This window comes from Tenebrio molitor, chromosome X, assembly GCF_963966145.1.
Source record: "Tenebrio molitor chromosome X, icTenMoli1.1, whole genome shotgun sequence".
Taxonomy (NCBI): Eukaryota; Metazoa; Arthropoda; class Insecta; order Coleoptera; family Tenebrionidae; genus Tenebrio; species Tenebrio molitor.
In genome coordinates, this window is record NC_091055.1 from 10,926,497 (window position 1) to 10,949,684 (window position 23,188).

The following is a 23,188-nucleotide window of genomic DNA, read 5'->3' on the forward strand; positions in this document are numbered from 1 at the left end:
CAGGGAAAACACTCATCATTCACACATGACAAGTCGCAAAATAGCCAAATCATAAATCAAACGATACGTACCCCCATGCCATCAACGAAAGTACCCCAATTATTTAAATTGTCGTTGACATCTCTCCATATAAATATTAATAAACTTTCTCTGATGATTTTTAATTCCCACCGAATACCACAGCTGGCACACTTCGGGGTTGACGTGCTCTATAGTTTTCGACGCTGCTTTTTTTGGAATTCCGAGTTAGCACTTTCCATACTGACTTTGTTGATTGTTTTATTAACATTCGCTCAAAAAATGTCGAGGTACGTGGTGGTACAATTTTTTTCGGAATTGTGCAAGCGAAAAACGACAGGAACCGAGCCACGCTTCGATAAATTGTAATGACAATAAATTGGTTCCAAGATAAGTCAATCATCACCATTAAAGTCGATAACCAATAAGTGGAGATTTATATAAAACCCGCAGACACCAGTTAACATGTTCACACAATAACTCAGTCAGTTATGCACATTGTTACTTCCATATTTATGCAACTAATGATGACAAAATTGCTAATACGTAAATAGATTGCTTAAAACAACAAACTAACATTTTTCACATTCGCAACAACACTCGCGAACTTAAATACACTGTTTCATTTTTTTTTTCGATGCTCATTGATACGATTTTGTTTACTTTTATTCGCAAATGCACGAAACAAGCAAACCGTTACGACTGACGTAATAATTTTTATTGTGTTTTATTTGAGTAATGAGCAATTATATCTACGTAGTTTCCCCATTATTGTAATTGCCAGATTTCTACATTTCGGTTAATATTAAAACAATTTCCAAACAACCTTATCAGATGAATATTAAAATTGTTGCGCACGTTTATGTAATGGTGAATTCATTTTTATCGAAGAAAAATTCCAAAACTGTGACCTATTCGGGTTCAGTTTCTCGTTCGATCTACGGTTGAAACCGTTAAATCAGTTTTTTTCTTGATCACAATCATTCACGTTCGCATATTTGTATAGCTGTAGTTATTATATGTTTGGCATACATTTTTTTTTTCATTTTAACACATTCTTGTGTGTATCGTATCAGATAAATTCCATTTGGAGGTTTGTTTATCCTATATGAAATTCGCAAACAGCACAAATATCGAAACAGATTCTAAAAACATCTTCTTGCTATTTCATTCATATTTAATTATCTTTGCATTTGTGTATCATTAGAGCACTTCCTCGCATCTTTCTCATTGTCATGCAACGAGCTGTCCTCAATTTTCATTCTCATGCTTTTCTTCTTTTTTATATACATACCTACAAATGTAAAGTTACCGTTTTCCACATCGCTTTTACATTATCTTACTGCCCTGATTACCCAGGTCTTACAACTTTACTTAATTTCCAAATAAAAAAAAAAGTTTGGACAAGGTGTCTCAGCTAAGATTTTCGAGCCTAATATCTCGGTTATTTTCCAACAGATTTTTGTGAAATTTAAAATGCAGATATTTTAGATGGTGAAGAGTAAAATCCCATTAATGCAATAACCCTAATCTTAAAAACGTAATTTTTACGTGCCTTTTTAAAATGTTAAATCACTTAAGATTTATATCAAAAAATTGATCGTCAATAAAAAATACTGTAAGGAGAAACTCGTCCTTGAAAGACGTCTGGTTTGCAAGAAAAAAAGAAAAAAAAAACTGTGTTAAACGTGGCTGCAGATGCAAAAACGTAGACGCGTATGAAACAAACGCGCAATATCGCCGAATTTTGGTCACCCCTTTTCGTACAAGGTGACATATTTGACGTTTATCTTTTTAACCTTACAAACACTTACAAAGTTAAAGACAACATTTAGATGTAATTTAGTATACTGGATGCTTTAATTCTTCTATAAAGGACTAAAATACGATCAGGATATTTTAGCAGGGTAATTTAGTCCACGTACGCTTCCTGTGTCTTCAAAAAATTGACGACTCTCTGAACCCTAAATTTTGTAAAGCCTACATTTGGAATTTGGATAGTGTTCCACGAGAAAACGACTGTGTTGTCATTGAAGTTCTTACGACACTCTCCATAGGCAAAAATTGTTTCCTTTTTCAACAATATTGAAATTTCTGCCATTGTATTCAATAAACGTACACAATTCCACAATTTGATTTTTCTAATAAAGCCCACTTTTGACAGATTTTAAGGGGTGTACAAACTGTTGCTTGGCTGCTTTTCATCAATTGTTTCAAAATTTCGTTGAATCAGACGCGTGATTATGTTAATTGTTTGTGTAGATACCTATTTTTTAATGTTGAACAATCTAATAATAATTGCGCTTAATTTGCAATAAAGGAAACGTGTGTTACAATTACATTTTTTAACTTGAGGTAATTTTATTATTACTAATTGAACCTTCACCGTCTAAAATATCTGTAGGTATTTTAAATTTCATAAAAATCCGTTGGCTAATAACCGAGATACGAGTATTAGGCTCGAAAGTCTTAGCTGAGACACCCTGTATTCAGCCACGAAAAACGTAATCCGTATCATGAAACCTTTTTTCTATTTCAATGTCATAAAGAGCATTTTTTTGTTCGACACTGTCACAATTTAAGAATTTTCTCCTGTGTGAACGGATTTTGATAAATGTCGCAACTTGTCAAAACGAAACGTCAAGCTAATTTTAAAGATTTTAAGCGATTTGGGGTCTTTAAGGGGCTCGTCGAACAAAAAAACCTCGTATTCAACTCGTTCGTGTGTAAATTAGGCTCTTTATGGCACTCGTGGCCCTTTAAGACGCGCGTGTTTTTAGCCATCGTTATCACTCAAGCTCAAAATCACACCTCAGGGCATAAAGCCTTCTCACGCCCTTAATACATAAATAACTATTAAAAAATTAGAAAAAATAGCATGTTACACTCATGTCACAAAACATGTTGTCGAACTCGTCCCTTTAGACCACTCCTCGCTACACTCATCGTGCCCTAAACCCTCTCGTTCGACAATAGACTGGCTTGTGCAACCAAGTCCTTATGTCATCCCGTATTTGTAACCTACTTATCTCATTTGAGATATTTCCGTTTTTTTAGGAATTACGAACACGTGACCACCTACTCTCTACACTCTCAAACAAGGATTTATTACATCTCTCGTCCAACTATGTAGCAAACAGAGAAGTTACAATGATTTGAATAAAGATGCGCATATTGTACCGTTGTCTCGTATAATATGAACAGTTAGTCACGTGTTGGTAGTCCGTAAAATTTTATTTTCCAGTATACTTCGTCCATAAATCCGTTTAGTTACGTCGTTCAAAAATACATTTATTACAAACTTTATTAAACTTTGAACGTACAAATTTTTAGAGTAATACAGCCTCTTGCATAATTATTGATTACACTACGAAAAATATTTAATTAAAAACAATATTACCTACTGAACAATATAGAACAAGAACACAATGTAATAATACGTAATGAATATAATAATACTGTAGGAACGTGAAAAAGAGTATTATCGACGGTCAGACTTTTAAGAGTACATTTGTTACCGCGAGTCTTATTTTCAAGCTTCATAGATTACTTAAGTAGTGATTAAGCTTGATGGTGTAAGATAATGTGGTCAAAAAATACGCGAGTCCGTATAATATCAATAACATTAAGACAAATAATTCCATTATGATAAAATAAGAGAGACTCATGCCGATTTCTAGCCAAGATCCAATGTTGGTAATACAGAAAAACAATTCGAGTAACATTAAATCAGCGAACATTAGTACAATAGAGAACATGATTATGGTGCTGCCTTTGCGGAATATGTTGATGGCTTTGAATACGCAACTGGTAAAAATAAACGGAATCATAATTCTCAACATGATCAATCCTGTTGTCTTAAGTGGAGTGAAATCTGTCAAGAAACAACGAGCCCAAGTCGGATCGAAAGAATTCAAACTTGCAATATTTCCAGTTCCGAAAAATCCAATAAAGATGAGGATAATCTGTGGCGTTGTTAAGGCGTTGAAATGTGTTCGTTTTTGTGGAAGTGTGAATTGTTCGAATAATATTTTTGTGTGTGGTAAATTGTGAGAAAGGATACAAAGAAGAAGGCTCGGCGGAAATCATCTCTGGTCTGGTTTCGGTCCGGAACAACGACTTCATCGAAAGTTGTTCGGTAGATTGTCTCATATCCATAACACTTACTTTCAATCATGAACCAGGTGTAGAGTAACAAGACGTAGATGATCAAAAACAGAATTTCGTAATTGGTGGTCACCATCAAATAAAACGGGATAAAACCGATAAAAATACTTGTCGTCCTCACAAGAATATGGTTGGTGGTGCATGGGATCATAACGATCGGATAAACTGGAATGTAGATTTGTTTAAACGAGTGGAAAATAGAGGATCGACTCACAAGCCCAAATCCAGGCAAGGTATTTGACAAACGAGTCGGCAGCCACGAGTTCCATTTCCACGGCGAAAGTATACACAGGAGTTACTTTCAATATGGTGAGTTGCAAATCCACAACTTCGACGCGCTCTAGCTCGTAGAAGGGGTACTGGAGCAGTTTGATCACAAATTTTTGGACGACCAGCCACCACAGTGCGTACCCCATGAGACTACAACCGCATTTTCAGCTAGTGTTGTACTCGGGAAAAAACTTACTAAGCGATTATGTTGAAGGTGGTCTTCACCAGGGGCATAAACGGGAAGACTGATAACATAACGCAACAAAATATCCAAGTCATTTTCTGTTGTTTGTTAGTGTTGTTTCTCAGCGACGTCGAGAATGTGACAGAAGCGGCCATGAAATACATCACAACGCAAAGAGCTTCGCGATCGCGGAACCCTTGAACCTTCAAAAAATTAACACGAGCGATCAGGCGCACTTTCTTTTGTGGTCACCGTGCGGCCAGAGTCTTTGGCTTACGAGCAAACATTTAATTATTTCATTTAAAGTAGTCATTAGCAGAATACGTTTGAAACGTGAGTGAAAGTCTTTCCAATCTTGAAAAAGCACATCTGCACAACTGATGTGTATCTCCGAGGAATTTATCCTAATCGTACACACCTTTATTTTTCACAAATACCTAACAATATTGATGAATGAAGGAACAAATGACAACAAACGCACTGGTGAAAGTCGAGGTGTCGCTTTGACAGTGGAATTTTTTTGGAAAAAGATGCAGATTAATATGTTTTGTACTTACTAGAAGTCTGAGTCCACCAACATACAGTATGAAGCTGCAAACTGTATTTTTCAAACCAAAATTTTTGACGTACCTCATGGCTGTCACAATGTGAGGGTAGCGGTTTATGAGAACCTGTATCATGCAGATGGGGAAAAGGAAATACAAATAATACGTAAGGGGAAATGCTTGAACTAAAAAAAAATATAAACAGTTAGAAAATATTACGTAATTGTGTAAGTTTTGTACGTTTCATGACGAACAAAGCGTTGAGGTAAGTTGGAGCAAATAAAAATATGTTAATGAATTTGATGATACTTTTGGGGACTTGATTTCTACGAATGGGAACATTGTAAGTCGCTACGAACAAAATCCATGCCACGATACCAATTGTTATGGCGATCAAAATGGGAAGTTGGTAATAATTGTCGTAATAGTCCATACCTTTTATCAAAAATTTTGCAATTATCTCACATTCCCTTCTCTGAAAAGGTGTAAAAAAAAATTGTCGTTTCGATCAGTCCGGGACAATACTTACGACTACGTCGTGTTTATTATTTTTTAACAGAACTTCCAAATGCAAAAGCTTTGTCTTGAGGACTTTCTCTGTGATCTGATAGTACGGTACAAAATGAATAGCGTGATCCATTCTTTTATGTTTCTTGACAATAAATGTTTCCATTATTTGTCGAACGTTCGCGATCATCATATTGCTTACATTTTCAAGCGGCGAACTGATGTAGTCGTAAGGTAAAATACCCTTGAAAAATAATGTCAGTACCTACGTATTTTCTTTGTGTAATTACTTGACTTACGATTGAATTTGTGGGGAAATTTATACCAATAAGTGCAGAAATTAAAGGAGCAACGTCTATTTGTCTGATGTCAATAGGTATTTCAGTGGTTTTAATTCCCGCACCCCAAGCAATTACGGGAATTTTTGTTTCGTGGTGAGAACGATAACCGTGAGTCCCCCAATTTGTCATTCCGTGGTCGGCGGTAAAGATGTAAGCTGTAGATTTGTCGGGAAACGCTTTTTCAAATAGTTCCTCAATCACTGGTACATAACTGTCCACAGTCTTTATATTGTTGATGTACTCCCTAATACAAATGTTTTATAAAAGGCGGCACAAAATAATTTAAATTCGGGTATATACGTACAAAGAGTCCGGTTTATATTTGTGACCTGCGGTGTCAAGTCCAAATAAATGCAAGAAAAATATGTTTCCAGATTGTCTGAAGTCCACACAATCTGAACAGTTTATTTGTTCTTGTATAAACGCTCTAACTTTGTCGAAAACCCAAATATCCAAAACGGTCGTATTATTTTGGCCGAAATCTTGTAAACTAGCGTTGTACGAGTAGGAATGTACATGTGACGCGTTATCTACTTGCAGATTATTGTTAACAAACATTCTGAATTATTATCATTACTTATAGGTACCTTTGTTGAACATGCGGACTACGTTAGGACTGCCCCAGGACCACGAGTTCGTGCTTTGATTGATCACGGAATCGAAATCGACAGGATATCTACGCCACCCTAGCAATAGGGCCGAGGGGTCCTCATAAACCCCCGCCAAGAGAGCCGCATAACCGGTACGCGATTCGGTGGGGACTCTCGAGTAAGCGGTACCCCAAGCGGCTCGCATTTTTCGAATTTTGCTACGAATATTGAAATAAATTTTGTAAAATATAAGTCAACCATCTTACGTTAAGTGCGGGGCTTTGACAGCTTGTCCTTTACCGAAAATCTTTTCGGCTCGCAAACCGTCGGCTACAATGAAAACCACACGTTTTGCAGGGGGGTCGTCAGTCGAGCGAACGGGTGTCATGCCGTGATCGATAGGGCTCGAAAAGTAGATGTCCAAGGCAGCGCTCATAATCAGAAGGTGTACGAATAGGCTGGATATAACAAGGTAATAAACCTTGCGGTCTCTCGGTCCGGGAGGTGGTGATTCCATAACGGTGTCTCAAGGAACTGCATTTAAACAAAAATGGAATGCGTTAAAATAAGGAAAATAGTTTTGTGGAAAATTGAGGTTAGGGTGGGAATGTTTAAATTTTTGAAATTACCGCGATTTCGTTTCGAGATTATTTTGTTGAGAAACGCATGCGTGAAGCGGGGACGGTTTCAAATCGACAAACACTACACAGCAAGTATTTCGGAAATTTATCAAATTCAATTTGAAAATAATGTTTTCAATTAAATGATAAAATAGGCAGCGATGGATTTGACATACGTCAACGTCATATTGGGAGATAGAGATAGAATTTGTATTACGTGTACAAATTACAAATTATTCAAGAATACCTATTACGTTAAGTACTTACATCGGTTTTTTAATGTATTTTTATATTTGAAAAAATAATCAAGTGTCTAGACAATTAATTCACGTAAATTTGATCGATTGCATTGGAGCTGCAGCAGTGCAAAATATTTCTCGAACTACCCGAACACTCACGTAGCACAAAACAAAGTAACGATTAAATTCATAACAATGACTGCAATGAATAAAGTTTCTGCTTACTTTCTGAAGTTCTTGTCTTCAACAATCACAAAACATGAATATTATAAGTTCTCAGAATTCCATTCCACTGAGTCTCAACAATTGAGTTTCACGAAACAGACATTTTAATAGCAGGAATAATCACATATAAATCACTTTGTTTTGAGAAATAATGCTTCAATTGATATTTCTGTATGCCAGGAAAAGGAATATTAGGGTAGAGACCGAGGTGGTTACTTACTTTGAATCTACTTACGTACGAGTTGCGCAAATCGTGCAAAAACTTCTGGTTTATAGGATCAAATTCTGATCGCTTAAACAAGAAGCTATGTTACGGACGTTATCGCTGCATTGCTAGCATTGTTGTTGCGTCACAACATATAGAAAAATGTCTATTAAATTTAAACAACTTTATTTAATCCTATTTGACAAATACAACATATTTTAAGCATGTTGAACATTGATGTAGTTAATTTTTACAATACTGACTGAAAATTATCACCGCAGCTAAACACCAACATTTCACATAGACTTTTTGTAAACAATTAAATCTACCACTAAGAAATAACAACGTATCAATAAATAAAAACGCAAAAATATAGTTTGTATCAAAACATATAAATTCTATTTTCAAATTTGCCTAAGTCTAAATCACTAAAGTACTGGAATTATTGGTAACTGGAACAGAAGTGTATTAAAAATAAGTGAGAAATGCGTAAAATACGAATATTTCTGGGCGTTTTAAGTTGAGGTGACGCCTTTTCGAGCGACAAGTAGGTTTAGCACGGGGTGTTTCTTTATATAACTCACTGCCTTTTTGTGGGTGACCATTGTGAAGTCATAGCCGTTGCATTGGAGAATCTTGTCGTGAACACGTAACCCGCTTTTAGATGCTGGACTCGAATCATGCACCTCAGTTACATAAATACCCTAAAAAGAGACATGAAAATCACATATACATGTCAAATATTTTGATTTAACAAAAAAATATCTGCTATTTATCATATATCCTGAAGTTTATGTAATTTAGAACATTATATCTATACTTTATTCTGCTGCAGTGCTTATCTTGTTAAAATGATAACACATGCTATACCTAACTTTTGTTTTAAGATTGTAAATTATCACCAATCAAATGTTAACTTTATACTCTGTGGAATAGTGATTCATTCAGGTGAATGATCAAGCTAATTTGTACAATGAGTAACAAATAGGGAGCAAAACAAAACAGATGGTTGCACATTTTGCTACCACCTCTGAGTTTAGTCTTTTATCATGAATTCCTAGTTTAAAAAAAAAACTAGAGATAAACCATAATGCTTATGTGGCAGCATTCATTATTTTTTGCTCTGAGTAGCACTTAGTTTATAAAAAAATACAATTTTTGTATTTATGGAAACCTCTGTTCAATTCTTTACATTATTGATAATAATAATAATAATTTTCTTATGCTCAATAAACGTTTAAAAAAAGTATAGTGTTTCCATTACAAAATTTTCTTTTCTCCTTACATTATCAGTATAGCCCTGCGGACTCTTATGATAGTCTTGATCAATGCCTCCACCAATTTTAAAGCCACATCTCATCGTATCTCCATCAACTTCCTTGTGCAATGTTATGGGTATCTACAAATACAATTGCAATTAGTAAACAGAAACATAAAACGCGATAAGTGTACATAAATATGCAAATGAGTCAGACACATTCTTAAAATACCACATCTCTGCTACAAAAACGAAAAATCATTAACTTACACTTAAGCACTCCATTGCGGTGCCCGCCTGATGTTGAAATGCCATTTTTGCACACATTTTGACTGTTTTATTTAAAAAAAAATGGAAAATTAGATTTTATGTTTTGATGTTTTGAATGTTCTCACGATAACCATATCATAGAAAACAGTAACTCTAGAAAGTTAATAGTCTTCAACTGGGGCGACCTCTTACGTTTTAAATTACAAACTGAACGCGCTAAATTTAAGTATATTTCGATTTGCGTTGTTTGAAGTGGAAATTTTGCACAATTTTTACACGTAAATTCTAAATATGACTTTCTAATATGTAATTACTCTTTGAATATAAAACAGTTTACAAGAAATCAAATCACATTGATACATATTTTGTAGTTAGTTTTAAGTTCAAATGACCTTGTCTTTGACATTTATTCAAATACAAACTAACCTCAACCTGTTTTAAAAACGTAAATAAACAAACATGTTTAAGAATTTTTTGCAAATTAGTAATACACTTCTCGGAGCCCATTTTAGACAACACAGTACTATTTTTGCTTTATCGTCAGGTAAATTAAGTCGTATTTAGTTTTGTATAATTGTTTTTGCCACTTAGGACAGGGTAAATGTGGGGTTGCTGTAATAAGGGTATCTGGCTCTTGTACAGAATTGGCTTTAAAATGCGTTACTGGGATGTCACGCATGCCTCCCCCAAGAACAGCAATTTTAAGAAGTATCAAGCACCCCGTGTCTCAAGAAACACTAGATAAAGGACTTGTGCTGTGGTTTCCAGGTAATTTATTCAGCTTGTATCACAGTTGCAATAATTGTAAAATGTAGCGCCTCGTAGCTTTACTGGTGAAGACTGCTGTGAATTGCATGTTCATGGAGGCATAGCTGTTGTAAATTCAATCTTAGATGCACTTGCTTCTGTACCTAAATTACAACTAGCTGAACCTGGAGAATTCACCAGAAGAGCATTTTACAATGGGAAATTGGATCTGACAGAAGTTGAGGGGTTGGCAGATTTGTTGCAAGCAGAAACAGAAATACAAAGGAAACAGGTGAGATAAAATGTTTGTATGAAAGAAAAATACAGATAAATTCATTAATTCAGGCATTTTTACAAACTCAAGGTGCCTTAAGTAAATTGTATAATAAATGGAAGGATAATTTAGTGAAGTCAGTAGCTCACATTGAGGCCCATATTGATTTTGAAGAAACTGAAACTATAGAAGAGGGAGTTTTGGATGAAGTAATTGTGAAAGTTGAAGAGTTAAGTAAAGAAATTCAGCAGCATTTAGAAGATGGGCGCAAGGGTGAATTATTAAGGACAGGTGTCAAAACAGTGATTTTAGGAGAGCCAAATGCAGGGAAAAGTAGTTTATTTAATTTGTTATGTCAGAGACCTGCTGCCATTGTGACTCCAATAGAAGGCACAACTAGAGACATATTGGAAGTGACTTTGAACATAGGAGGATATCCATTAGTTTTAACTGACACAGCTGGACTGAGATCTAAAACTGATGACGTCATAGAAAAAGAAGGAATTAGTAGAGCCATGCAAACATATAAAGATGCAGAACTTATCCTTCTTGTAGTAGATTCTCAGAAGTATGTCCAATGGGTACATTGCAGTTCTTCTAGGAATGTTGTAGATTATTTAAAACATTACATTAAGAACCTTGGTTTAAATAATTTAGTTTGTGAAGAAAATCAAGATTTTGACAATATTTTTACTAAGAATTGTATTGTTGTGTTTAATAAGTTGGATCTAGTCAAAGAGCAACTCAATGTAGAACATCATTGTCAAATAATTCAACTGTCATGTAAACATGAGGAAGGAGTTGTAAATCTTGTTGACAGTATTACAAATAAATTAAAATTTTTGTAAGTATCAACGCTTCAGAATATTAGACGTTATAATGATTTAAATTTATTTGCAGATGTGGTGAACCTTCTGCTGAACATCCCAGCATGAATCAGATGAGACATAGACAACATTTGATCAAGTGTTTAGAATATCTTAATTCATTTCTCACCACTTCAACAAGTGATACTGTGTTAATGGCAGAGTATTTGAGGAAAGCTCTAAGACAACTTGGTCAGTTAGTTGGAACAATAACAACAGAAAAGTTGTTGGATGTAATATTCAAAGATTTTTGCATTGGAAAATAATTTGTTCGTTATTAAACAGTTAAAAGCAAGACAGTTCTCTATTACTTAAGTGTAATAATTTTGTCTTTATAAAACAAATCAAAGGCTTTGGAATTTTAAAGATAAAGTAAATCAGGAATTGTTGAAAGTAGTGGTTAAAATAATTACAACTCTTTGAAACTTGCGACGTATTGGATAGCTAGACTTACGTCTATAATAGAATGTATTTTATTATTAGATACCTATTCGTTGTTGTCTCCAACCTTAGTTTCTGTCATAAGACAAATAATATGAAAACGTGTCGATTTTTTAAATTCTGATTTTCAATCAAAAATAGTGCCCAGCGAAATGGAAAATTTGGTAAGGAACTTGCGCATTAGCAACCAAAAATATTCTTGTGGAAAAATTTGATCTCTGAAGGAATGAAATGTTACGCAAGAGAGTGACGGTCTCCGGATCTATAGAAAACACCTGAAACAACATTGGCGGTTTAATTAAAGATCAAAAACTCTTTGAAGAAGTTAAAAATCCTCCAAAATTATTACACTAAATCGCCGGAAACGTAACTTTTTCGTTATATCTAAAAAATACTCGACAAATCAATATTTTAAATTTTGGTCTTATTTTTATGTTTTTTGTGAAATCGTTAATATTTCTTCTAATTCGTGTGTACTACTAGTAAGGGCCCTTCAGAACACAACACTTTTTTAAGGATTATTATTAAAAAAAAAAAAAACTAAATGGAGAACAGACAATTGACTAAAATAAACCAACATCAGACCATCAAATCTGCAGTGGATCATAAGTTAACAGGGACAGGGACTATAATTTTTACCATGCAATTCCCGAATTCCCGATGGCAATAGTTAAAAAAACGCATAAATGTCAACCAGAAACTGTGGAGGAATTAAGGGCGAGAATAACTGAAGCTTGTGCGACATTTACAAAATAATCGAAAACATTTTCAAGATCGCTTGGGAAATTGTGTAGCAGTCGAAGGAAAACACTTTGAACAATTCCTTTGATAATTTCTGTTAATTTGTTGAGTTATTTGTGCGTTAACGTTTTTACGTTGTTTTTTTTTTTTTTAATAAATAAATGTTTACATGTTTTGCCTTCCAAAAGCTAATTTAATGATAGCGTGGAGATCTCGCTATGTATTTTTTAAATGAAAGTGTCAAAAGTGGAGATGGTCAGGTGCTGGTTGGCGCTATTCTGGCGGCTTCTCGACGTACTATTATTCCGGCGGGCTAGAAAATATTTTTTTCAGAACTTTTTCGACAATTTAGGATATTGTATTGTAATCTATGCGATAGTTTAAAAAATCTTCCAACTTTGTTCCGAAAATGGTTTGCATATTTTTATCAAAACAAAAGTTAACGGGGTATAAGTTTTACAAGCGCCGGCCCTAGCCCTTTATCAGGGTAGAGCGAGATTGTCTTTCGGCGCCCTTTAGTCGACAACTTCGAATCAATTATAATTCATTTTCTGGTAATAAAATACAAACATCTTCAAAAATCGGATTTTGGCGCCCCTTTCCACCAGGGGCCTAGAGTGGTTGCTGCTCTCGCTCTACCCCAGGGCCGCCACTGCTCTCCAGTTCTGCACTTATTAAAAACAAGACAGACGGTACCAGGTGGCCTGTGTTGGGCTAAGCTGTGGTTTTCCCAATAGGAAGTGTTAAACAATAATCCTCTCATTACGAAGATAAAGTGCAATATGTTAGAATTTTTGGAGGACTGTACATTTACACAATGTCTTTACTACTAGTAAGGCCCCTTCAGAACACAACACTTTTTTAAGGATTCTGTCCTCTTTATAAGGTATAAAAAAAGTTTAAATGTCAAGGCATTTCGATCTATTTTAAGGTCTTATGAAGCTGGGCTGGCAAATGGAGAACACACAATTGACTAAAATAAACCATCATCAGACTTTAAAACTGTAGTAAAACACCTATATTGATAAAAATACGATACATTTTTAAAAAAATGTTGTTATTTGCATATCTAGATATAAAGGTGATTCAAGTAAGATAAACCCTATTAAAAAATTAGTAAAAATTACGAAACTTTAGAGTTACATTCCCTTGATATAAGGCTTCCAATGTGTGCAATTAATTTTCCCTTATCATTTCATTGCAAGCCATAAATTTAAAAAATCGATTTTGACCAAAAAATTTTTTTTTTCCGTACACGCTCATAATTCACAATTGATTCAAAGGACATAATTATGAAATTCGCATCAGAAGAAAATTATTAGTTTTTGAATTATTCCAATTTTAACATTAACAGGGAAAAATGACCATGTCATAAATAAATACATACCTCATTATTCGCAAACATCTGTTAACAACTTTTCTAGTAATTCTTCAGTCCCTAAAGTGTACCATAAAGAACCCACGTCAACCTCTTTTGTGGAAGTGACCGCCCAATTTAATAATAAATCATAGCTAAATTTTGCACTTTAATATCAAATTCCATTTATTTCAAAAACCGGTGATGTTTTCATGATTTCGATGACACCAAATTTTTCCTAATTCTTTGAAAGGACTCTCAGTGAAAAATTATGTAAATTAATGTAGCGGTTATTGAATTAAAACGAAATATTTACCTGTTTCATTAAAAAATTCGATTTTTTCACAAACTGTTCTACAGCGATACACAATCATTCATGAATTTGAAATCGATTAGAAGTGGTTCTTTTCGCTCCGGCGGTAAAACTTGAATCACCCTGTAGGTACAGTGCATTTTTTAACTGTTGCCATAGGAAATTGCATGGTAAAACTCAGTGGCGGCGCTGGGGTAGAGCGAGAGGAGCAACTACTCTAGGTCCCTGGTGGAAAGGGGAGCCAAAATCCGATTTTTGAAGATGTTTGTATTTTATTACCAGAAACTGAATTATAATTGATTCGAAGTTGTCAACTAAAGGGCGCCGAAAGACAATCTCGCTCGCTACCCTGATAAAGGGCTAAGGCCGCCGCTGCTGGAGAGCTAGTTTACAAATTTTTTACTCAAACCAGTACTTAATTGTTAATTGATTACTGTTAAATACCCTACGCCCCCAGGCCAAAGACTGCTCCTTAAAAGATTTGTTTACGCCGTGAATGAATGAATGAATGATGAGAACAGGCCATTGTCGGCTTCTTTGTTGAGTTATTTAATTTTAACAATGGGGTCTTCAATTCAACCTTAGATTACTTGGAGGACTATATGTTATCAAATAAATTAAGAACTCAGTTGGCTATGAAAAACGAAAGTCGACTCTGACTCATATAAATGTCAAAACACAAGTAGTTTACATCATTCACATTTGTTGTTAACATTGTGAAATTTTAATTCCACATTTTGAAAATTATACCTACTATTTTTGGCATTAGAAATACATACCTAAATCCACAAAAGAAAGGACTCATCGTAAATAAACAACTCGTAAGTAGATAAAATGCATTTATTGTTCTATGTACATAATGTTATTGTTTTCAGATTGAAAGTGATACAATACATAAAAATAATGAGAAATATTTCCTTGTTTGATTTTGATAGTTATTACTCATCTTTTGCATTTAATGACCCATTTACAAGTTTTTTCGTATTGTACAGTCACGTTCAAATAAATCTGGCACAGTTGTTTATAAACTAACCACCATTGAATTGTTATTTTAGCCAAAATATTTTTTAAATAAAATGTTATTTAACTGCTCGAAGTCATATTTAAAACACAAAAAAGGAGTTGTCCCAGATTTATTTGAACATGACTGTAGATTACAAAGGGAATATTTTTTTTATTTTTTTCTAGCGATAAGAATAGTCTATTTCTAACTGGTTGTTGGAAGTCGGTATATTTATTGATTTGCACAGGTGTTGCCGGTAGATAATTTTATAAAGTTCGCAATCCTTACTATCGACAAATATTGGCCAAATATGTCTTCATCGATTGGAATCGTCGCTAAGGGGAGCGGAACTCGGCAACGGAATAATTCGGGAAGTGCAAATCAACAGATTTGGGTCCTGCGGTATCATCATAAAAAATAACATGGATTGATTGAAACGTTTTGGTCGTCATGACGTCACAAAAACGTGCGCCAACTTGTGTAACCATGGCAACGAAGTGGCGGGGGTTCGGGTGTTTGATGACGGTGCGTTCCCCTCCCGCGTCGCTTCGCTTTTTAGTTTTTTATCCCGTTGTCAGTTGTCAAGCGTCCAAGAATGATCCGCCTTCAGTCAGTGTTTGTTTTGGTAGTTCAGATTTAAAATATGTATTTTTAACTTTACATTTTCTTTACGGGCCAGGATTCAACAGTAAATAAAGGTAAATTTTATGAACACGTCGACTCGATAGATAAGATTTTCTCCTGTCGATAAAGTAATAAAGTAGGCAATGGATCTTGCAAAATTGTCAAAAGTAAATACCAACAGCCTACTAGATTATTTCGAGTTTTTCGTTTTGTAATTGTGTCGGTAAGAGTGTTTTGCAATATTGGAACTAACGATTTACTTTCACCAAATTTCATAATAAGCAGTTGAATGTCATCATTATTACCGTAAACAATGTTGCTATCCGATAGATTATGACGCGAGTTGATTGTGGTTTTGTGGCTTATTGTAGGTACAAAAATGGACTCGTTTTTGAGTCTCTTTGACCCGAACACTTGCAACGAGTGCAGTACAGACGACTTTGCCATAGACAATTTGAACAACCAAAAGGCTCTCCCGCCAGAACCTCAAGTTGGCAATATAGAGTACAAATTAAAAATAGTAAATCCCACAAAACAAAGATTCGAACACCTAGTTACACAAGTAAGTCCCATTACACACGCTCAACACTCTCTCTAAAAAAATGTAAATCAGCTGAAATGGCGGCTTCGCGAGGGCAACGGCGAAGCCATCTACGAAATCGGAGTTGAAGACAGCGGTATTTTGGCTGGATTGTCACAGTGGGACATGACAGCTAGTCTACAGACTCTTCAACAAATGGCTCTCAAGTTGGGAGCCTCGACAACTATCCTGAGAGAGAGGACGCTAGACAATGGACGCAGCATTTCTGAAGTTCTTGTGAGAAAGATTCCTGATGATCAGAATAACATAGAAGTCCGCGTCGCCGTTCTCGGTAATGCAGACGCTGGCAAGTCTACTTTGTTGGGGGTGTTGACACAAGGAAGCCTTGACAATGGCAGAGGGAGAGCGCGTTTGAACATGTTCAGACACTTGCATGAGATACAGAGTGGACGCACTTCTTCCATATCACACGAAATTCTCGGATTTAATTCGAACGTTGGTAACATGAGACGCATTGTTAAATTCAACGTCAATGTCTTTTTTAGGGACAACCAATCAATTATAGTTATAGCGAGTTGATCACTGCCGAAGAGATCTGTGACAGTTCTACAAAATTGGTCACATTTTTGGATCTTGCAGGACATAAGAAATATATCAGGACCACCATACAGGGTCTATCAGGGTATTCCCCGCATCATGCTATGCTTGTGGTAAGTTAAAACAAGTATTCCTTGTTGAATGATTTGTAATACAACCTAATAATTTTTATTAAACACGTTTTTTATACAACGTGTTTTACCTAAACGCAACACAAAATACATTTGACAGTGGGAACTAGATTAATTATAAATTTTAATTTTGGACATCCCTAATTAACACAATCGCAAGGAATGTCCAAACTACTTTGTGTCAAAATATGATTTACTATACCTATAATCGTGTCAGAAATAAATTGCTCCCTAGAATTCGAACCTGTAGGGAAATGATGTTTTTCATGTTTTAGAATTTTCAAAAGTAATTTTGAATGCCTGAGGTTGGTTACTATGAATTGAGAGATTAAGTCTAACTAAATTTGCCGTCAGAAACCAAAATTGATTGTGATTACATTTTTGATGTGGTTACGGTATCCATTGTTTGTCACCAGAAACCACATAGCCGCCAACCTAACCAAATCTTTGGCAACCTAGTAACGGATGTCCCTAAATTCTAGGGAGTAATTTATTTTTGACACGATTATAGTTACTCATGAAAATTGAATATTGGGTTGCATTTTGAGTTTTTCAGGCTCGTACTCTTACCTGAACACGTTGTATATGTAAATACTAATAGACGCATCAGAAATTGTTATCGCAATTTTAAATAATTTTAAACGAAGTGTCGTACAGATTTTACATTTATGTATGCTGAAGAATTTCATATGTTTACTCAGCGCAAAATATTTATTATTGATGCTACTTATATCCTGCGATCGAGAAAGTTCGGAAGTCCAGCAAGCCATGAAAACAGAGATCGGGTCTTAGATCAACTCATACGAATTGTAAAGTAATGTAAAAATAAAAAGAAGACATCCATCAATAATGCCGTTTTTGAACATGTAACATTATAAATTACCTAATTGCACAATTGATTTTTTCTAAATTCGTTTTCAACATTACTGCAGTAATTGTAGTGAATTAGTTAAATTAGAAAATGGATATTTGATTCGTATAAAAATTAAAAATAGCTTTGAAATGTTTTCAGAATGTTTCAATTTATCTTGTGTTTTAAGAAAATACTTCTTCTGCGGTCAGAATAATGAATTCAATTAATTCAATAAAAAAGTGTTTGGAAGTAATGCACTAAAAATAGAAATATTTAAGAAAGGCGGTCGTGGGTGTGTTAAATTATGTTTGAATTACTAAATACTAAAATAAAATAGCGAGGCCGGTTTTTCTGTTTATTTATTTTTGTTAATCGTTTCCGAAGATATTGGATAAAGTTGAGTTGCTAAGTAAAAGCGAGATGCCGACCTTATAAATAACAAATTTAACGCTTCAGAAATGGATTATTTTTATGTGTGTAACCTGTATCCCCGCAATAGTTCAAGGTTATATTTCCCAACTTGGTAGTTCCACGTGAAATACAATTTAATCGCAACCGGTGATTGTTTAAGAATTAAATCGCCTATTAGGAACGACACTTTATGTGCATATAAAATTGTACATTATTGTACATCGTCAAAATAAAGTTTTTCAAACTTGTTTTCTTTGATTGCATGTTGCAAAATTTATATTTGAAAAACAAACCTATTGGTACAGTTTTAAAAGCCATATGAATTATATAATGGTATTATTAAAGCGATAATAACTCTAAAAAACCCAGTCTTTGTTATCTAATATGTATAAAATGTTATAACCGAAAAAGATTAAAACATTTTTGTGGGATAAAAGTGTGATAAAAAAGTGTACGTACATTTTCCGTTAGACTAGTACTTTGCAGGTTTATCCGTACTTTTTAAAAATTTGAGATAAGCGTTGCCTTAATGACTGATTGTTATTTTTAATTATCTATTATCATAATCATCGATCAATAACATGTTATAAAAAATAGTGAAACTAAGATGATTCATTCGTACGCTCTCCATTTCCCATTTAATTGGAATTTTTATTTTAAGATACATAAAGAGACAATAATGTCAGGACATTGCATATGTGTGGAAATGCACAAGTTCGTTAGCTAATGGTGTACGTTGATCATCACACTGGAAAGTTTGATAATAATTTCTCTAGTCGCAGAAATAGTCGATATCAAAGGAGTGATTTGAAGAGGTCAAATTTTGTTGGTAGAAGCCGTAGAAATGTGATGATAGAAAAAGTGTAGTTTTAACAAAAGATCAATTTAAAAAATAATGTAAATATACTACGTGACAAAGAAAGGTAAACACCCTTTTATTGATCTTGATTGTCTTGTTGTCATCTTACGACGTCCGGTGCCCCTAGCCTTGTGTTCACGGCCTTCTGGAGTCCATGCCTGACAATATCTTAAAATGATGCCTACAGATCTGGCAATTTCTAAAATCCGCCCTCTTTCAAAATCACTAAGCTGAGGAATCTGACCAAGTGTACGCATTCGCGGCATTTCTTGCCTTTTCCAACAGGTTTTCTAAAATTCAAAAGTCAAAATTTTCAATGTAAACAAAATTTTCTTACAGTTGCAATAACCGAACCAGTAGCACAAAAGGCAGGATACTGCATAGACAGGGCTGCAAATTTAATCATTTCTTATCTCACCCAAAACACATTTGCCCGCAAAAACTTATTGAAATAAAACTATAAGTACTGGGTGTTTACCTTTCTTTGTCACGTAGTATATCTAGCAATCACCTTATTTTCGCATATGGAAAATTGGCATTTAAGCTGTCTCTTGAATTGGTTATGTTTTTCTAAGTTTGAGGTTATAAACAGCGTCATTGTCTAGTGCATTGATGTCAGTTTTACTAGTTTGCAATAGAAGACTACTCACACATTTTTGATCCAATTTAACAAAACAGGAAACTTACTTGAATAGACTACAGAATAGTAGGGACCGGGACCGGGACCGAAAGATAAGTGGCTGCTGTTAGTTTCTTAACCAACCAGCTTGTAACTTCTCAATAAATTTCTGATTTTAACCAAAACATTCCTAGAGCTAGATTGTATAAAAGAAAATTCTGAAATGAAAGATTTCCCATCAATTTTGCCCAATCTTCCGAAATAAGTTCGTCACAACATGTATCTACAAAAATTTTGCCACATGTCAGGAGTACATTTCAAAATAGACTCAAGCCATAGATTCACAACTCCGTCCTTAGATGAGGGTGGCGAAGTTTTAATAGGTCTTACAAAACCCCCATCAATTTTAATTGGATTGTTGTCGTTGCAGGTCTTCCTTCACTATCCGTGCTATTTGTCTTGTACTCACGATTCAATTTATTCACAAAAAGAGCTTGACTTCATTGCAACTTACTGAAAATATCTTCTCCAGTCTAATATAAACATCAGACGTTTTAAAGTTGCTTAATTATGATCGCGGGAAATTCGGCAATACGTTATGTACATTTTGATAGGTCCGTATGTCAGGCACTTTAGGTGGCAGAAATCAAACAGCGTGTCCAACGTTAAAAAATGAAATCATAGCCTCCCGTTATGTCAAAATAACGTGATTGCTTATACAGTGCATTTTTTTTAACTGTTGCCATAGGGAATTGCATGGTAAAACTTTTACCCCCTGTTAACTTTTGTTCTGATGAAAATATTCAAACCATATTTGGAACAAAGTTGGAAGATTTTTTAAACTATCGGATAGTTTACAATTCAATATCCTAAACTGTTGAAAGAGTTGTGAAAAAAATTTTTAAAGCGCGCCGGAATAATAGTACGTCGAGCGGCCGCCAGAATAGCGTCCCTGTCGGCTCAACTCAACCAGCACCTGACCAAATTCCATTACAGTGCGACACTTACAAAATAGTCGAAGAAAAAAAAAACATTTCGAACAATTCCTTTGATAATTTCTGTTAATTTGTTAAATTATTTGTGCGTTAACGTTGTCACGTTTGGTTTTTTTTTATAAAGATATTTAATCATAGCCACGAGAATATCTCGCTATTTGATTTTTAAATGAAACTGACAAAAATCAAAAGTGGGGATAGGCAGTTGCTGGTTGAGCCGACAAAGGCGCTATTCTGGCGGCCGCTCGACGTACTATTATTCCGGCGTGGTACAAATATTTTTTTCACAACTTTTTCGACAGTTTAGGATATTGAATTGTAATCTATCCGATAGTTTAAAAAATCTTCCATCTTTGTTCCAAAAATGGTTTGAATATTTTCATCAGAACAAAAGTTAACAGGGGGTATAAGTTTTACCATGCAATTCCCTATGGCAACAGTTAAAAAAAATGCACTGTATGTATTTTGCAAATTGTGCGACTAAAAATGTGTCAATTGTGGAGCGTAAGGATCGGCTTGCGTAGATTTTATCGGCCTCATTTAACTAACATTTTTACTTAATTTCTCATTCTAAATGTTCAACTAAAACTGCAATCGATGAAACATAAACACTGTTGTGCTATTGATAGATCGGGTGAATCCGATTGATACATTTCTTCAACTTTTTTTACTTGATTAGTGAAAATAGGGTTCAGCAATTAATATGAGTAGCAAAAATTATTAAGACATTAACAATTTCCTGGAACATTTGAAACATCATGTTTTTCAACAATCTATTGTCTGATTTTTCCAGATTTCCAGTACTGCGGGAGTTGTAGGGATGGCTCACGAGCACTTGGCGATAGCGATCGCCCTCAACGTGCCATTTTTCATAGTCATCACGAAAATCGATCTAGTGTCTCCAACAAACACATTACAGTCTCTCGAATCATTCTTGAAGCAAGTGGGTAGTCGACGTGTACCTCTCGTAATAAAAAACTTGGACGACGTCATAACAGCCGGAGCTAATCAACTGACAGAAAACGTCGTGCCAATATTTTGCGTATCAAGCGTCAGCGGAGAAGGTTTAGAGTTACTTTTGAAGTTTCTGCACGTCTTGCCGCCCGGTATCAGCGCCACCGAGAAGGAACGGCTAGAGCAAGAATCTCCCGAATTCCAAATCGACGAGAATTTTAAAGCGGGTGACGTGGGACAGATCATAGGAGGATTGTTGACTAAAGGTGTCATAACAGAAGGGATGCAGATGCAGATCGGTCCCCACAAAAACGGAACGTTTCAGAACGTCATGATCAAGTCGATTCATCGGAATCGGGTACCATGTCGCATGGTCAGAGCCGGGCAGAGCGCAGCGTTGTGTCTAAACAGTTACATTCCCAACTTGAGGAATGGGATGGTGCTGCTCAAGGCGGATTCGAACGCCAAGGGGTGTTTGTTTTTCCAGGCCAGCGTGTCAGTTCTCTTCCACGCTACCGCCATATATCAGGGATACCAAACGACAGTCCACATCGGGAACATTCGGCAAACCGCAGTCGTCCTCGGCATATTTCCTTCCAAATGTATTCATACCAATGAAAGAGCGTCAGTATTATTTAAGTTTAAGGTGCATCCAGAGTATGTTACTGTTGGACAAAGATTGCTGTTCAGAGAGGGCGCTGCCAAGGGTATCGGAGAGATCACCCAAGTATTCCCGCTACTGCACAAACCCGAATCGGAGTAAACATTGTTTTAATTTTTTCATTACTGGAGGTTACAACATATTCGACGTACTTAAGCCAAATACAAAGTTTAATGTCTAATCTCATTAACCATACATTAACCGAATTGAGTTTTTCATTTGTTACGATGAATTAGCAGTTTTCACAATTTGATGTTATGTAAATTTGTATAAATGTAAATATCGACAAAGTTCAAATTCAAAACAATTTTCAATGTGCTGTTTTAAAAATGGACATCATCAATTAACTAGTACAAAATTAGTCTTTTATTGTAATGACAAAATCTGTGATTGTATTTTAAGAAATTTTCTAGAAAACTCAATCTTACTGTATGTTCAAAGCACATACTTCATTTTATTTATCTTCAGAGATCTCTGTCAAATTTATTAATAATAGATAAATATATGTAATCGTAGGTGTCACCTGTATTTTTGTATACCTGATTAATATTTCCGCAATGTTTGTTTTAAAGCTTATAAGGCTAGTACCGTGAATTATCAGTATTTTGTTGTAGGACAGTTCTAAACGAAATAAAATTTTGTCGTCAGTGTGCTATAAAAATTGTGCAAAATCGTAGGTTTAAGTCTGAATTTATTTTTTTAATATATTGTTTGCGCATTTTGTAGATTACATGTTTTATTACTTTGATTCTCACAGAAAAT

At 34.9% G+C, this 23,188-nt stretch overlaps 4 protein-coding genes across 5 annotated transcripts; 2 read left to right on the forward strand and 2 right to left on the reverse strand.

Moving 5' to 3' along the window:
* Nucleotides 1-2,615: 2,615 nt before the first annotated feature.
* On the reverse strand, nucleotides 2,616-7,139 carry LOC138139641 (GPI ethanolamine phosphate transferase 1-like). The gene is made up of 11 exons (XM_069059988.1): nucleotides 6,889-7,139; nucleotides 6,620-6,840; nucleotides 6,337-6,562; nucleotides 5,991-6,276; nucleotides 5,714-5,935; nucleotides 5,425-5,659; nucleotides 5,197-5,369; nucleotides 4,652-4,842; nucleotides 4,400-4,605; nucleotides 4,082-4,350; nucleotides 2,616-3,983 (listed from the first exon to the last, which is right to left on the reverse strand). Exons 1-11 carry the CDS (start codon nucleotides 7,137-7,139, stop codon nucleotides 3,558-3,560), a joined length of 2,706 nt encoding a protein of 901 aa, XP_068916089.1. The 3' UTR covers nucleotides 2,616-3,557.
* Nucleotides 7,140-8,080: 941 nt separating this feature from the next.
* On the reverse strand, nucleotides 8,081-9,582 carry LOC138139643 (tax1-binding protein 3 homolog). The gene is made up of 3 exons (XM_069059990.1): nucleotides 9,440-9,582; nucleotides 9,197-9,310; nucleotides 8,081-8,615 (listed from the first exon to the last, which is right to left on the reverse strand). The coding sequence occupies exons 1-3, from the start codon at nucleotides 9,494-9,496 to the stop codon at nucleotides 8,427-8,429; spliced, it is 360 nt and encodes a 119-aa protein (XP_068916091.1). The 5' UTR covers nucleotides 9,497-9,582; the 3' UTR covers nucleotides 8,081-8,426.
* A 150-nt stretch (nucleotides 9,583-9,732) lies between these two features.
* On the forward strand, nucleotides 9,733-12,001 carry LOC138139642 (tRNA modification GTPase GTPBP3, mitochondrial). The gene is made up of 5 exons (XM_069059989.1): nucleotides 9,733-9,983; nucleotides 10,031-10,207; nucleotides 10,255-10,478; nucleotides 10,532-11,304; nucleotides 11,361-12,001. Exons 1-5 carry the CDS (start codon nucleotides 9,899-9,901, stop codon nucleotides 11,590-11,592), a joined length of 1,491 nt encoding a protein of 496 aa, XP_068916090.1. The 5' UTR covers nucleotides 9,733-9,898; the 3' UTR covers nucleotides 11,593-12,001.
* A 3,390-nt stretch (nucleotides 12,002-15,391) lies between these two features.
* LOC138139769 (GTP-binding protein 2) lies at nucleotides 15,392-23,151 on the forward strand. 2 transcript variants are annotated; one of them, XM_069060236.1, is made up of 5 exons: nucleotides 15,392-15,879; nucleotides 16,177-16,367; nucleotides 16,419-16,841; nucleotides 16,892-17,056; nucleotides 21,605-23,151. In XM_069060236.1, the coding sequence occupies exons 2-5, from the start codon at nucleotides 16,185-16,187 to the stop codon at nucleotides 22,526-22,528; spliced, it is 1,695 nt and encodes a 564-aa protein (XP_068916337.1). In that variant the 5' UTR covers nucleotides 15,392-15,879; nucleotides 16,177-16,184; the 3' UTR covers nucleotides 22,529-23,151. The 2 variants fall into 2 exon arrangements, with proteins under 2 accessions (XP_068916337.1, XP_068916339.1); XM_069060238.1 differs by lacking the exon at nucleotides 15,392-15,879 and adding an exon at nucleotides 16,006-16,028.
* The last annotated feature ends 37 nt before the right edge of the window (nucleotides 23,152-23,188 follow it).